General features: G+C 43.8%; 1 protein-coding gene and 1 long non-coding RNA gene across 3 annotated transcripts in view; one reads left to right on the forward strand and one right to left on the reverse strand.

The window, feature by feature from the left end:
* Positions 1 to 15774, reverse strand: part of GRID2IP (Grid2 interacting protein) — a 142123-nt gene that overhangs the window by 26894 nt on the left and 99455 nt on the right. Inside the window, exons 10-18 of one of the 2 annotated variants that reach the window (XM_066576551.1) lie at positions 14891 to 14995; positions 12908 to 13008; positions 10993 to 11098; positions 10616 to 10905; positions 8530 to 8955; positions 7532 to 7619; positions 6599 to 6676; positions 3155 to 3351; positions 2464 to 2619 (exon numbers count right to left, since the gene is read on the reverse strand). In XM_066576551.1, the coding sequence (XP_066432648.1) occupies positions 2464 to 2619; positions 3155 to 3351; positions 6599 to 6676; positions 7532 to 7619; positions 8530 to 8955; positions 10616 to 10905; positions 10993 to 11098; positions 12908 to 13008; positions 14891 to 14995 (1547 nt within the window). Of the gene's footprint in view, positions 1 to 2463; positions 2620 to 3154; positions 3352 to 6598; positions 6677 to 7531; positions 7620 to 8529; positions 8956 to 10615; positions 10906 to 10992; positions 11099 to 12907; positions 13009 to 14875; positions 14996 to 15774 lie in introns of both variants that reach the window. The other variant, XM_066576552.1, reaches the window with a different exon arrangement.
* Positions 6857 to 15447, forward strand: LOC136576908 (uncharacterized). The gene is made up of 3 exons (XR_010786415.1): positions 6857 to 7024; positions 11954 to 12110; positions 14912 to 15447. It is a non-coding gene; the product is annotated as an uncharacterized lncRNA (long non-coding RNA).

Below are 15774 nucleotides of genomic sequence, written 5' to 3' on the forward strand. Positions count from 1 at the left end.
TATGCGTATAGATTAAAGTGCTACTAATTTTGTGCAGCTTGGGTGCCCATACACCTTCAACAACTGTCAGATGAGCAGACAGCTGGTTCCTCCTACTCCTCCGTACACACCAACATTTGGTTCGGCTGAACGTTTGCGTGTTGAGGGAGGTAAGCTGCAGTCACACAGCTTATCTCCCTGCAAACAAAAGGATTGGGCATTGAAATTCAGCATGTCTGATCCTTTTTTCTTAATCTGTTGGGGAAAAGTTGAGTGGCCATCATACACTTTAGAGGGTCAACTGTTCTCACCACTATCGGTGGGTTCGGATGACTAAACACTAACGTGTATAAGAGCCTTTAGGGAGAACATCATGTGCAGACACTGAACCAGCAAGGGGCAGAGAGGCAGGACCAGCCCTATGGTTGGTTGAACAGGGTGTTGCTACCAAAGGATGTGCAATTGGCCCTGATGTCTGGGCACCAGAAGGTTGCCCCCACCCCAATCCTGCTTGCTGTTTATTAATTGGGCAGTGTAATTTGGGTACCTCATAGCAATGTTAGCTGCCATTAAACGGGGTTACGTATCCATTAGACCATAATCTGGTGCTGACACAAGTCATATGGTGCTGAAGTTGAGGTAGTGGCACCATATGGAGGAATCTAAGATTTTTTTTACTAAGATAATGATTTATTTTAGTCCCAAATCCCCCTCCTGGATAATTCCGCTTGGTCAGTAATTGGATGCTTCTCAGACACAATGTACCGCAGTCAGCTCTTACACCAATAATGTCTCCCCTCCTCCTACGCTTAAGTAAGTGCCGCGTACACTGCATATTCAGCAACTTTCCCTTTCAAGATCAATATGGCTTTACAGAACATCACAGTAAATGCCAATTAATGGCTTCTTTATGAACAGCAGACAGTAAAAGAGGAGCACTATCCACCTGTATTACATCAATGGGAACAATCTGATAGTCTACGCCGGCGAAGCACTAAAGATTAATACAGTGACATAAGTGATGTTAGTAGAGCAGGTATGCATATGCCAAACTGTGAGCCGTGGATAAATGAGATGTTAAGCAGTCTAAGAAAGCATGACGGCTGTCCAAGTGGGAGCTGCAATGGAGCTCAATGTGAAATCTGTAGCTTGTCCACCCCCTACTATGTGACACTTATAATACTGATGTCTTCTCTGATGACAACAGATTTCTTTCAGATGCATGAAAATTTAAATCCCCAATACTCCCTTGGATGAATAGTGCCACTTATCTACAATATCCTTCCAAAAGTAATTGGACATTTATTTCCATATATTACTACTTAGTGGGGCTTTTTTGGCCCTAATGACATTAGATACTGTCCGTGGCACACTTTCTACTAATGTCTGATACACTTCAGCTGGTATTTCCCTCCATTCATCCTGCAAATGTCTGATGGGTTCTCTCAAAGCAGATGCATTTATAATGATGCAAGGGGCATCATCATTAGACAGTTGAGCCAAAAGAAGAACATACCATGGAGTAACAAATCAAATTACTCCATGTGATTGATGCTGGACATACCTGGGAGTGGAGGAGTATGGGGAACGGCTTCTACCTGAGTGTGTTGTGCCAACAGTTAAGTACGGCAGAGGTTCCGTTATGGTCTGGGGATGTGTTACGTGGCATGGTCTCAGTCCGTTGGTGGTTGTGACAAGGACCATGAACACGGAGGTGTACCCTGACATTCTAGATAATAATGTGCTGCTGACAATGTGGTAATACTCTGGGAATGGTCGGCCATACTTCCAACAAGACAACGCGCCTCGTCACAAATCCAATGCTGTTTTATGTTGGTTTGAGGATATGAATGCTCCAGGATTGGACTTGCTGCACAGAGTCCCGACTGAACCCTACTGAACATTTTTGGTACAAACTGTTGGATCAGGAAATATAAACAACATCTATCTTCTTTGAGAGAACTCACCAGACATTTGTAGGATGAATGAAGGGAAATGCCAGCTAAAGTGCATCAGATGTTAGTAGAAAGTATATCACAAAGAGTATGTGATGTTATTAGGGCCAAAGAAGCCACACTAAGTAGTATTATATATGGAAATAAATACTACTTTTGTTTCTTGCTCAGGTGTCTGATTACTTTTGGTAGAATCATGTATTATACGATGTTACATCGACGACGTATTTGAGGATTTAGATCTATAAAAGTTTCCATGCTGTTGACAGAACTCAGAAGAAGGCGTATTATTGTCAGAAACTCTCCACAGTGCAGACTCAGGCCAAAATGAAAATGAGAGCAGCTAATGCCACCCACTCAGCATCCAATAGGATAAGTAGTCATGTAAAAAAAAATATGGTCACCACAAATCAAATATTCTAATTTACTAGATCATACAATCAAGATGTGGGCCTGTGCAGAGCCTAGAATACAACAGTAATAGTATATAGCAGTACTCAGATCTGCCATAATCTCTGCCGCAGCTTACCTCCAGGATCTTTGCCAGCTTCTTGCTGTTTTTCAGTTCAGCGGAGGCTTTAAGGACACAGTCACAACTGGCCCGGATCTCTTCTGTCTTCTCCTGCAAGGTGCTCTTAAAGAGGAGACTTCTCAGGCGCATCTTGTACTCTGGAACCTGCATCATCTGCAGATGAACCATAACAGTGAGTAGATCTGATGTGATAATGTAACTAACAAACAAAATTTCTGATGTGTTGGTAACCAGGGACCCCCACCAATCACTAGAACCAGACAGCCCCTGGCACTCTTCGGAGCATCAGGTCCCCCTGGGTTCAGAGATTCCTAGGCTAATGTTAATAGTTTTGTCACAGTGACCAATGGGACTATAATCTATACTGTAAATCACAGTTCCAATGGAGGATCTGGGCTGCTATTGATATTGGCTCACCATGTGCAATACTAAATTCCCTACAAGACCCATATCAGTAGATAGTATCTGCATTGGTCTATAAAGTAGGAACCCAACTGATCACTAGTACAAAGTATCAGTAGATCTAGCCAACATAGTTTGGCGATAAAAAATCATTGAGCAATGAGCAATCGCTGAGTTCACAGCTCAGAACTCCTCATCAATACTTCTGCCATGTGGAGGTGCTCTCCTTATGGATGATAGGGACCTGGCAGCATAGTGGAACCCTCTCTGCAGCTTGTTGACTAACCTGTAGTGCGAACTGGTCAGGCTCACTCAACTTGCTGGCAGTTCCTGTATAGGACTGAAAGTGCTTCCTCTCCTCTTCCCCTGGTGCATAAAGCAACAGCTGCTTAATATGTGAAGGCTCCAGCCTCTCATTCTCCATTGTCATCAGTATGTGTCGCAGCTCCTGGTGCGTGAGCTTTAAGTGTGCAATCAGGATAGCTGGAAGAGAAGGTATAGGCTCATATTATCACACTTTGTAAAAATCTGACATTACTTATCCTGTACTGATCCTAAGTTACATCCTGTATTATACTCCAGAGCTGCACTCACTATTCTGCTGGCGAAGTCACTGTGTACATACATTATTTATCCTGTACTGATCCTGGGTATTCTTGTATCTTGTCACCACTGAAGTGTGGGTGGTGACAAGATACTCGGTGCTTGACAGGGGTTGTCACGCCCCCTGTTCCTGATAGGCTGTAATTTCGATGCCTCACAGCAGGTCCTGGCACTCAGCACAGTAAAACGGTATCCTCATGTGAGTATTCCGCGTGCATATATTTATATTACTCCCCAAATCCACAGCATTCGCAACCTGATTGGTTGTTTGGATTTACTCATTCCCGGTGATTGGTTACTTGGGTTGGCCAGTTCACGGTGATTGGTTATTTGAGTTGGCTGATTCACGGTGATTGGTTATTTGAGTTGGCTGATTCACGGTGATTGGTTGTTTAGATTGGCTCGTGTAGAAGTGGGAAGTAAAAGGCTAATATGCATACCGCGTGTACTGCTTCACCCCATGTCACTGTAGGCGGCGCCCTCCCCACAGCAGCGCTGCAGTGCCTCTGGCCTTGCCTTACCGGGGCTGCTGTCACTCTACCTGCCTGCACTGTGGCTAGCGACAGCCTCCACCCAGCAGCGATGAGGTGCCTGTGGGTTCCCCTAACCGGGGCTGCTGTCACTCTCCCCCCTGCACTGTTCCCAGCGGCAGAGGACTCCCGGCTGCCGCTGGGTACAGTGCAGGTGGGGAGAGTGACAGCGGTCTGCTCTCACTATGCCCGACAGCTCAGTCACTGCCGGCTGCAGTGAGAAGATCATGGGCTTAGCTCCCTTGTAGCGGCAGGCAAGGTGGGAGGCGACAGGCGTTGGTCCGCACATCTAAGCGCTAAAGAGCGCCGATGGGGTCGACTCAGATCTGTTTGCAGCCACCACAGCAAGTCCCCCCCACATCAATAATCAGCCTGTTCTCCGGCCAAACTGTGCCGTGTTTTTTACGTTGCTAGGAGGGTTAGTGTTAGGGATGCTTTGGGGTTAGGATTACAATTTTTTTTTTCCGTCACATGGAAGCCTTTAAAACTAATAATGTACTGCAAACTACTACAGTAATCCCTAAGCGTCCAGCCAAGGAAAAAAACACTCAACACTGTCCTGCTAGGACCTTTGAGAAGTCGCCAATCAGGAGCTAGGGGTTTGACAGGGGCATTCTTGCATCCAAGCCCTGTCAAACCACTAGCTTCCTGGTGGTAACAAGATACAATAATACCCTGATCCTGAGTAACATCCTATATTATACTCCAGAGCTGCACTCACTATTCTGCTGGTGGAGTCGTACATACATTACTTATTATCCTGTACGGATCCTGAGCTACATCTTGTATTCTACTCAGGAGCTGCACTCACTATTCTGCTAGTGGAGTTGTACATACATTACTTATTCTGTTTTGATCCTGAGTTACATCCTGCATTATATTCCAGAGCTGCACTCACTATTCTGCTGGTGGTCGCTGTCTACATACATTACTTATCCTGTACGCATATATTTATATTCCACAACACTTCTGCTCGATTCAACCCAAACAATCACTGTGAATCAGCCAACCCAAACAACCAATCACTGTGAATCGGCCAACCCAAACAGCCAATCAGGTTGTGAATTGAGCAGAAGTGTTGTGGAATATAGATATATGCATCCTGTACTGATCCTGAATTACATCCTGTATTATACTTCAGAGCTGAACTCACTATTCTGCTGGTGGAGTCACTGTGTACATACATTACTTATCCTGTACTGATCCTGAGTTACATCTTGTATTATACTCCAGAGCTGTACTTACTATTCTGCTGGTGGAGTCACTGTGTACATACATTACTTATCCTGTACTGATCCTGAGTTACATCCTGTATTATACTGCAGAGCTGCACTCACTATTCTGCTGGTGGAGTCACTGTGTTCATACATTACTTATCCTGTACTGATCCTGAGTTACATCCTGTATTATACTCCAGAGCTGCACTCACTATTCTGCTGGTGGAGTCACTGTGTACATACATCACTTATCCTGTACTATACTCCAGAGCTGCACTCACTATTGTGCTGGTGGAGTCACTGTGTACATACACTACTTATCCTGTACTGATCCTGAGTTACATCCTGTATTATACACCAGAGCTGCACTCACTATTCTGCTGGTGGAGTCACTGTGTACATACATTACTTATCCTGTACTGATCCTGAGTTACATCCTGTATTATACTGCAGAGCTGCACTCACTATTCTGCTGGTGGAGTCACTGTGTACATACATTACTTATTCTGTACTGATCCTGAGTTATATCCTGTATTATACTCCAGAGCTGTACTCACTATTCTGCTGGTGGAGTCACTGTGTACATACATTACTTATTCTGTACTGATCCTGAGTTACATCCTGTATTATACTGCAGAGCTGCGGTCCCTATTTTGCTTATTATTGCTAAAAAAAACAGTCAGTGCCCTTCTTGTCAAACACATCCCTAACAGCCCAGCTGAGCTTCTATAATGCTGTTAGATTTTCCTATATCAGATAACTAGACCACTTGGTGTACTACTGTGTATCTACTAGAAGATCTGTGCAGACACAAAGCCAGTGCTTTGAAGGCTGCACAGCTCTGGAGCATAATAGAGGGAAAAAGTCACTAATCAGAATCACCATCTTCTTCGCTCAAGATGGTTGGCCCCTCTCTCAGGAACACACTTTTACACCAGGAACTTCCTAAAAGTCTGGCTGGCACTTTCCAGTTTTATTAATCTCAGCAATGGTTCACTGTATTTCCCAGTGTACAATGACTGGTAAACAAAATAACACCTTGCCGTCTGGTCACTTACTAAACATGAGCTTTTTATTTGGCCTAACTCTCTATTTTGCATAACTCATCACATTCGCAAAACTGTTGAACACCCACTTCTCTTACAAACGTCTGTCAGGTGCCTGCTGACTATGGGAGGCACCCTTTCTCTGCCGAAACACCGTTGGAGAACCCTCTAGTGGCCATAACTGTTATTATTTTACATACTCGTGTGTGTGTGTATTTTATATATATATAATTATATAATTTTTTTTTTTCATTTTACAGACATATTCCCCTCATCTTCCCTTGTTTCATTCTGGAACATTCCAGGGCACTGGCATACACTTGGATTATCATACCTGTATTGTAGGCCTTTTTGTGAGACAAAATTTCAACAGCACCTTTGTTTTTCATTGATTCTGGCATTGCTGAGAGGACTGGAAGAAAAGTGGTAAAGGTTAAGTCCATCTGTTATTCGGCATTGGATACCTAAGAGTGCATTTTTCCTGTCACTGCAGAAGGCCCCTTGGTGTCGTCTGTCAGGAATCTTATGTTCCCTTCTCTTCCCTGCTTCAACATCTCCTGTGGTGTATGGACTAATTGGCTGGCAGGGAGGTGTTAGCCCTAGCTGGCCAATTGGCCATAACAGAAGTGTATTTATTTTGGTCCCACCTCTATATGGGCATCGGTTACTGTCCTGTGTGTATGCATGCTGTGCAAATGTCTGTCTGGATCTAGTTTTGTCTTTGTCCTGTCTTCTCCACCTCCTTCCAAAGGATTGTCAGGTGAGTCCTGTCCAGTGTGTTCCACCTCCATTCTCTGTGGGGCTTATTTACCTTTACCTAGCTCTGCTAGTGCTTCCATTGGCTATATATTCTCCCTTATCTTCCATCTAGAGACAGGCTAGACCCCCTAGGTTCGAGACGTGGGGCCATCCCTAGCAGGGCGATTGCCTTGCTTTTAGGCTGGGTCCACCAAGTTAACGTTGGTTATAGATAGGATTCCTTCTTGTATTTTGGTACCATTTTTAACCCATTTTGTATTTCTCTTGTTTTGGTGATACAATACATGTATATATTGGTCTATTTTGGACAATTATTATGTCATGGTTTGTGTCATTTTAGATATAAAATATATTTATTTGCATTAGATTGCAAAAGTTTACACACCCTTGAATGCCTTGGCATTAATAAACATATATTTACATGACGTGTTGTGATCTAGTACGGATTACATCAATTTGGCTAGGACATAAGAGTCTTATAACACACAATGTTCCATTCGCTGCTTACGTGCTGGTTTTTGGGTACCAAAGTGCAGCTCCAAGTCCAGGTACTTCACCATGTCACTCAGTTTTTCATAGTCTGAATCTTCGCCTAACTGTAGAAAAATACAGAAAGTCATCGGTTTGAGAGGCAATACAGCAGAAAGTGACCTTGAACCCACCACAGATCCTTTCAGCTCCATTGTATATCACTTATATATACTCTGGACTAACTACCCTCTTTAATGTAAGTACACTCATAAGCTAAACACAAGGAGTCCTTCTACTGTAATCTTTTGGGCTCCCTGCCCCCCCCCCCCAAACTCCAGGGCAGGGGTGCAATCACAACATCTGCACCCCCTATCTATAGTCCCTCCCCTGAACAGCAGCAATAATTCAACATGAATAAGGCCAGTGGATAGCCTACTGCTTTAACCCCTTCCCGACAATGTTAATATTGTCATGCAGTCATGAAGGGTGTATGGAGCAGACCCAGACGCCAAGTCCGCTCCATACCCAGTGGTTCCCAGCTGCTCTGAGCAGCTGACGACCACCAGCAATGGCTGCGATCAGAGTTAGCTTTGACTGCAGCCAGTAACTATTTATTATATTTATACTATATTCTACGCATACAAGCAGTCAGCCAGCTGGCAACCCATTAGCCCCCAGTGACGCAACTACAGGGAATTAATGGATTAGCATGGCAGCACAGGGCCTAGTGAAGGCTACCATGGCTGAAATGATTGGATGCCTACTAAGCCCTGCCTACAGCCTATTAAGCCCTGCAGCATTGAAAAACATGATATACTCCCATAAACATTTCAATAATGAAAAAAAATGGTACCATTAAAACATTCAACTTGTCCTGAAAAAAACAAGCCCTTTTATAGTTGTTCGATGGAAGAATACAAAAGTTGTAGCTGCTGGAAGGCGGGGACGAAAAAACTAAAAAAAAACTAAAAATCTCTGGTCTTGAAAGGAGTAAAACACTAGGGCCATGGTTGGAAACCCAACCAGTGAACCTACCTGTCCCCATATCGTCCCTTCTGAATTCTCCACCTGTTCCCAGCGTAGTCTCTTCACACTCATGTGGCTGGATTCACTGCGCCGATGCATGCCGCGATGCACCAGGGGCTCCAGAGGTGGAGCTGGAGGAACAGGGGGTATGGGGAGAGGAGGAGGAGGAGCCGGAGGTAAAGGTGGTTGCATACAACTGCCCAAACCTCGAGCGAAGGAAGAGGGCACTGTTTTAGATATTTCTTTTTTGCGGGCTGGCTCTCCTCTTGGAATCTGCGGAGGAGGTGGGGGAGGGGGGCTGTGTGGAGGTGGGGGGATGTGGTCGGAGACTGATGAATAGGTGAGAGAGCTGCCATCTTCGCTGCTGCCTGCTGATTCACTGGTGGTGCTCACTTCACGTGGGGCACAGCTCAGGTGGTCATCTTGGAAGCTCATCTGCAGAGAAGTCGAGAGAGTAAGAGGTCAAGTACGTTGTGCCGATCCTACAAGTCTTCTACGTGGGAAGCAGATGATGAGTGACAACATCTAATAGCTGTCATTACTATGACTGTAGGAGTTGTCACCCATCTTTCTGAACCCTTAATACGCCTTTTTACTGACCTCACTAATGGGCTTCAAACCAGCATATCATGTTTTTAAGGCCGCCTGCAGACGGCCGGGTCGGATCCCCTGCGAGAAATCTCACAGTGGGACCTCACCCGCACCCTGCAGGAACCAGTGCGGCTCTCACCTGCTCCGGCGGCTCCGGCGCTGTGATTTGCCGGCTGCCGGCCAGCCGGCGCAGAGCATGCTGGACGCTGGGAGTGACAGTTCTGTGCAGGCCTCTGCGAGACCCACACAGAAATAGAGCATGCCGCGATTTGTTTTCCGCATGTATTTTCACGCGGACCAATCGTGGTCATCTGCATAGGATTGCGTTTTGTAATGCAATCCTATGCAGGTGGGCAGGGGCGGAAATTCTGCGGGAAATCCCGCCGCAGAATTTCCGTCTGTGTGCAGAAGGCCTATCGTAGTGGATTGTCTGAATACTAACAGCAGGGCTCCTGTGCTAACTGCCAGGAATGGAGAAACCGTAGATCCTGGCAATATAACACCCTACATGCCGCAATCAATAGTAACTGCAGCATGTAAGCTCCCGTTCAAGCATTGAAACCCTGCAATGCGAGTGTAAGGTGTCAATGGGTTTCATGGGAGCCTAAAGCCTGACAAAGGCCTCCATGTCTGCCATGTAACTATTAGACCCCACCTCCGACCCAGTCTAACAGGCTGATGTCGTAGGCTTAGTAGAATGCACTACATAAGTAATGCAGTGTACTACCCTAGCGATTGAGTGATCGCATTAATAAAGTATTGCCACGATTGCTATTTTTCTTTCGATCGCCTCCCAAAAAGCAATCCAAAAGTCACATGTACCCCAAAAAGCTACCAATAAAAAAAAAACCCTTTCCACAAAACACAAGACCTCACAGAGCTCCACTGCTGGAAAGTAATAATATTATGGGTTTTAGAATGCGAGGATGCAGATTCAATTGCTTTTCTTGTGCTAAACTAGTAAAAAATAACACAAACTTGGTATCAAGTAATCGTGCTGATCCATGATAAGAAAATGATCGTGTTATTTTTACCGACTGGTGAATGCCGTAAAAAAAAAAACAAAAAAAACAATGGTGGAATTTCTGGAGATTTTTATCCCTCCCCAAAAAATTGTCATAGAAGTTATGCAACGCATTATAAGTCCCACCGAGTTGTGCCATTTAAATGTCCCACAAATAAAGAAGCCCTCATATGGCTACTTCAAAAAGTTATGGCTCTTGCAATGCACTAACAAAAATTGCTTCGTCCTTAAGGTACAAAATAGGCCAATCACTAAGGGGTTAAGGGAACACTCTGGGCAAAACTGATACAATGTGTTATGCCATGTGCTGGCATGACACAGGGATTCTTTGGATGCTCCACCACCCAAGTCTGAGGAGTTTATAGATCTTTTTGTATTAGTATGCAGAACTCCCCAACTTCTTTCGTCTCTATGGTGAACATTTTGCTGCGTTCCTGGGATTCTAGTTTAGGATTAACAGAATTTATTTAAGTCTATTACCTCCTCATAGTCATTCTCAGGGGTAAGAAACTGATCTGTGATCGCCAAATTCTGCCCCAATTGCCGGCTGAGCACATCCAAAAAGCGGTCGGTGTCTCGGGAACGGCTTGGTCGTGAAAAGGTAAACATCTTCCTGTGAGTTGGCGATGGCGGTAAACTTCCATCCAGGCTGACGTAAGGATTTGACTCGGAACTGCTGGGTGACGGAGCGCTGGGTGGACGTGGAGGGCATGGGTCAGATGGTGGCACAGAATTCTGCCAATGATTACCATGAACCAACTTACGCTCTCCTAAATACACAAGGCAGACACTGCATTATACAGTATGAAAAAAGTAAGACCCATGTTAAAGTCGTACGAGGGTGGCAGTAGTGGTACCTGTGGTATGGTAGAAGTTACACGACCCTCGCGATCTCAGGCTGCTTAATTTACCCGGCATATTATTAATAAAGCGATTCTCTAACTCGGCGTAAACAGCCGACATCTGAACATGGAGGAAGAGGCAAAAATAAGAAAAAAGTTATCACTATACAGACAAGGATATACAACCAAGAATGATCCTTAAGCATCATTTCTTAGAACTTTGCTTCGCGCAGTTCCTGTTACATCTTCCTCCTGGAAATGTACAACTAAATTGAAATTTGGTGTTACCTTTCACTTTTGGCAAATAGTGTGCCCCCTCACAGTCTGGTACTATCCACTCAGTGGCAGTGCTCACGGTGTCACTGAGTAGTTACCCACTGGCTGACAAAGAGGAATGGTATAGTCTAGCTGTAAATTTATTCATACGTTTCCAGCCAGAATAACAGAGGAACAGCACAATCCATCGCTTGATGTTACAGGCGTAAAAGGTGAGACTGCACCACTGGGAGGTTATTTAAACCTGTAGTTATGACGTAAGTTTGCGCTCTCAGCTCATTTTTTGAATATTTGGCATATAGTACAATGGAAGTACCCAGGACCTGCGCTGGGCACAGCCTGCTGCTCTTTCCAATTCATATGGATCAACGGTGATTCAAAAGTCAGGGCCATTCAGCATATCTTCTGAATGAAAAGAGATACGAGTAAAAAACTTTGTAAAACACTTGGATGGGGGAAAACTTTTTGGCACAATGGTGGAACCAGTTGGTCATCTTGGATTCAGCACAAGAAACTTCAAAGGAAAGGGGGTCATGGGATACATGGCTTCAGGGTAGAATTTCATGAGAAATTGATATGCGCAGTCATTTTTTCAATATTTGCAACCATTTTTGAGTTATGGATGATGTCATGTTGAGTATTAAAAAAGTCATTATGTTGAATTGTGTGGTATGAAAAAACTAATCACATGTATTTTCAGGTACCAGAAGATGCCATTAACAGTCCAGGACAGAACAGAGATCATCCTGATAGTTGGTAACAGTTGGTGTGAAGTTGGCGAGGCTTTCAATCAAGATCATCGAGGAAGACATCCAGTGAATAACTCAACATGACTCATCTATAACTCCAAAATGAAGGTAGGTATTGAAAAAATGACTGCACCTACCAATTTCTGATGAAATCATTTATACCATGAGCCCTTCCCATTGAAGTTTCTTAGGCTGAATCCAAAATGGCTGACATCAAGATAGCTGACAGGCAACAGCATAGTGGCAAAAAGTTTCCCCCACCCATCTAAGTGTTCTACAAAGTTTCTTACTTGGATCTATTTGCATTCAGAAGATATTCCAGGTGGTCTTGACTTTTGAGACTCCACTTCGGAGATATGTATTAGAAACCTAGTCCAGGTTATTCACATGGGAAGCTGCAAGCCCTTGTCCTGGCACACCGTATGAACCTTCCCCAAGACTCCAAACTGGGTCAACAATAGAAATTAGAGATAACAGAACTTGGCTCTGCTCCCACAAACAAGATGCTTATAGCCACTTAGAGCTGAGAAGCAGTTTTTATTTAACAGAAAGCAGGGAAGCTAGGCGTTTCAACTTCGGACTGGGGTCTTCATCAGTCAAGACCACAATCTGGGGTTGAAACGCATAGCTTGTCCGTTTTGTGTTAAACAAAAATTACAACTCAGCTTTAAGCAACAAGTTTGTGGGAACAGAGCCAAGTCTTGTTATCTCTAACTTCAATAGGTTGTCTGTGTAACCCATGACAGGACAGGTCCTCCAGAGCGAGACACCCTCTTTACACTCTGGCCTAAAGATGAGGATCCTGAACAGATGAGCCCCTCTATTATCTCAGAATGCCCTAATAAAGCTGTATCAAAATGGGTTTTCTAAAGTGGGCAACCCCTTGAAACACAATTCACATTCACCATTTTAGGATTCGGCATTTCAGGTAAAGATGTTCCATCTCCCGCTTGTCTCTCTCCTGATGTCAGACGATGAGTAATTTCCATTGGGTCACATTGAGAGACTGTGTAAGACAAACATTAAACTATATTATGCAAGCACAGCTCCTTTAAGAAAGTGTGAATGGTGACTGTTCAATCTTCTAAGAAATCTTAAAGGGGTGGTGAATTTAGAAAACGGAGGTTCTTCATTTTCTAGGGTTTTACATTTTGGGATGTAGGAAGTGGTGATTGTAAGCTGAAGACGCATGACGTAGCCTTGCAAAAATGTTAGTGGAGAGGAGGTTTCCATTACAGCATGCTGCCTCTCAGCAAGAGGCAAAGCCTGATCCTTTTACTAATCTTATTGTTCCCATATTGTAGCATTGAAGAGTGAGCATGAAGCTCCTGAGAATCGATACACGATCCTAAAAGACGTAATTGGACAACTGAGCAAGAATCAAAAGTAGCATTTACTTCCATATGTTAATAATTAGTGGGGCTCCTTTGGCCCTAATGACATTGGATACTTTCTGTGGCATACTTTCTACTAACGTCAGATACACTTCAGCTGGTATTTCCCTAGATTCATCCTGAAAACATCTAGTGAGTTTTCTCAAAGAAGATGCTTCAGCCCATTTGCAAAGGCGCAAGAAGAGTCATCGTTGGCCAGTTGATCAATGTCAGAATGTTCTATGTTCTTCACATCAGATGGAGATACCTGGGTGTGGGGGATCCAAGGGAACACTTTTTTTCCTGAGTGTGTTGTGCCAGCAGTTAAGTATGGTGGAGATTCTGTTATGGTCTGGGGATGTGTTACATGGCATGGTCTCGGTCCGTTGGTTGTGGTGACAAGAACCATGAACACTGAGTGTTCCCTGACATTCTAGACAATAATTTGCTGCTGACAATGTGGTAATACTCTGGGAATGGTCGGCCATACTTCCAACAAGACAACGCGCCTTGTCACAAATCCAGTGTTGTTTTAGACTTGGTTTGAGGACATGGATGTTCCATGATTGGACCGGCTGCACAGAGTCCCAACCTGAACCCTACTGAACATCTTTGCGATGAACTGGAACGTTGGGCCAGAAAATATGAACAGCGTCCATCTTCTTTGAGGGCACTCGCCAGATGTTTGCAGGATGAATTAAGGGAAATACCAGCTGAAGTGTATTGGATGATAGAAGGAATTATGCCACTGATGTCATTAGGGCCAAAGGAGTTGCACTGAGGGCTCCTCCACACTGGCGACCGTGATATCACCGTGAGAAAATCAAAACAAAAATCGCGATTTTGTTCATGAGATGTTTGAGCGTTCAGCAATGCTTTTTCTTGCAAAAACCTCGCTATTACTTTCGATTTTCCTGCACGTTTTTAAGCAATTTTTTTTTTAACACAAAAGTCAATAGGACTAATGTTGAAAGCGCATCGCACGAAAAAGTCAAGTTCGTGCTTTGCGATGTGATAAAAAAAAGGCTCCGTGAGGAAACATGGCAGATGATTAAAAAAAAGCCAAACGCAGAAAGTTTTTTTTTTTTTTTTCTCCTAGCATCACATGAGTGAAAATATCGCAAATGTGAAGGAAACCATTGAAAATCATTGGTTTCATAATTCTGCGTTTTCACTCGCATCGCACGAAAATCACGCGATTTAATCACCATTGTGAAGGCGCCCTAATTATTATCATATGTAAATAAATACTACCATTGATTCTTGCTCGGGTGTCCAATTACTTTTAGTAGGATAGTCTATCTGCATTGGAAATATACAGTTTTTTTTTTACTTTTTGCAAACTTTTTTGTTTTGATACAGTATAGAATTTTAACTGTATATATAACCCAAGACATTCTTTGCTCTCCATGTATTTGGGGGGTATACAGATGTAGCAGAGCTCAGTAAGATCGTTCTTGTATATACTGTAAAATAACTATTAGATATAAAGTGTTATACATGAATTATAGTCACCCATCTTCCCTTCTTCTACAGCCGGCGCTCGTATGCTCCCCTGGTACATTGCCTGTCCGTGGACAGACCCTCGATGTGGGACCCCAATATCCGCATCCATGCCAGCTACATGGGAATGAGCAAAATATAACATTTCAGCATCAGCAACCATATAAAAATGTCAGCCATCATACGTTTTACTGCAACCGCTAAAACATCCGAGGGGTTAGAAGAAGATGACAGTGAAATAGCGCAGCCTGGGCGGTTAACGCAGCGACTTGGCCTATTTGGCAAAAGTAATTAAATGGTAAATGTTGAGTTATAATACCTTACTGGACGGGGTTTATGCTGGAGCAGATAAGGGAATTAAAAGCTTAATTTATAAGGCTCAGCCATATCCCTATAATGGATATTAGTAATCAGCAGAGGAGACCTGTCATGACACCCTGTATTAACTGCACTACAGAGAGTGTAAAGTTATCACGTTAACGCGGTCATGTGACCCGGCCTCTCCGCATAACTGGATTTAGGCAAGAAATCTAAGCAGATGATGTCTGGTTGTTATGACAACGGCAGTAGCGGACGATGGAGAAAATGGGAGGCGGGGGAACAGATGTTGTAATTCTAATAATAAAGGGGACAGCCCGGGCACGCTCAGAGATTAATCTCATAAAGCTGTGTCCGACATGTTCAAGAATTTTTCTGGCTGACTATTATTAAAGCCGCAGAGGAATACATAAAAAAAAACAAAAAACACAACAAACACTAAACATCAAGAATTCACTTGTATAATAATGATACTTGTTATAATAGATTCTACTCTAGTGCACCCCCGGTGGTGAGACCAGAACATGGCGCAGCTTCCTCTAAATACAGTGCATTTGGAAAGTCTTCAAACCAGGGGC

Source organism: Eleutherodactylus coqui, chromosome 8 (genome assembly GCF_035609145.1).
Source record: "Eleutherodactylus coqui strain aEleCoq1 chromosome 8, aEleCoq1.hap1, whole genome shotgun sequence".
Taxonomy (NCBI): domain Eukaryota; kingdom Metazoa; phylum Chordata; class Amphibia; order Anura; family Eleutherodactylidae; genus Eleutherodactylus; species Eleutherodactylus coqui.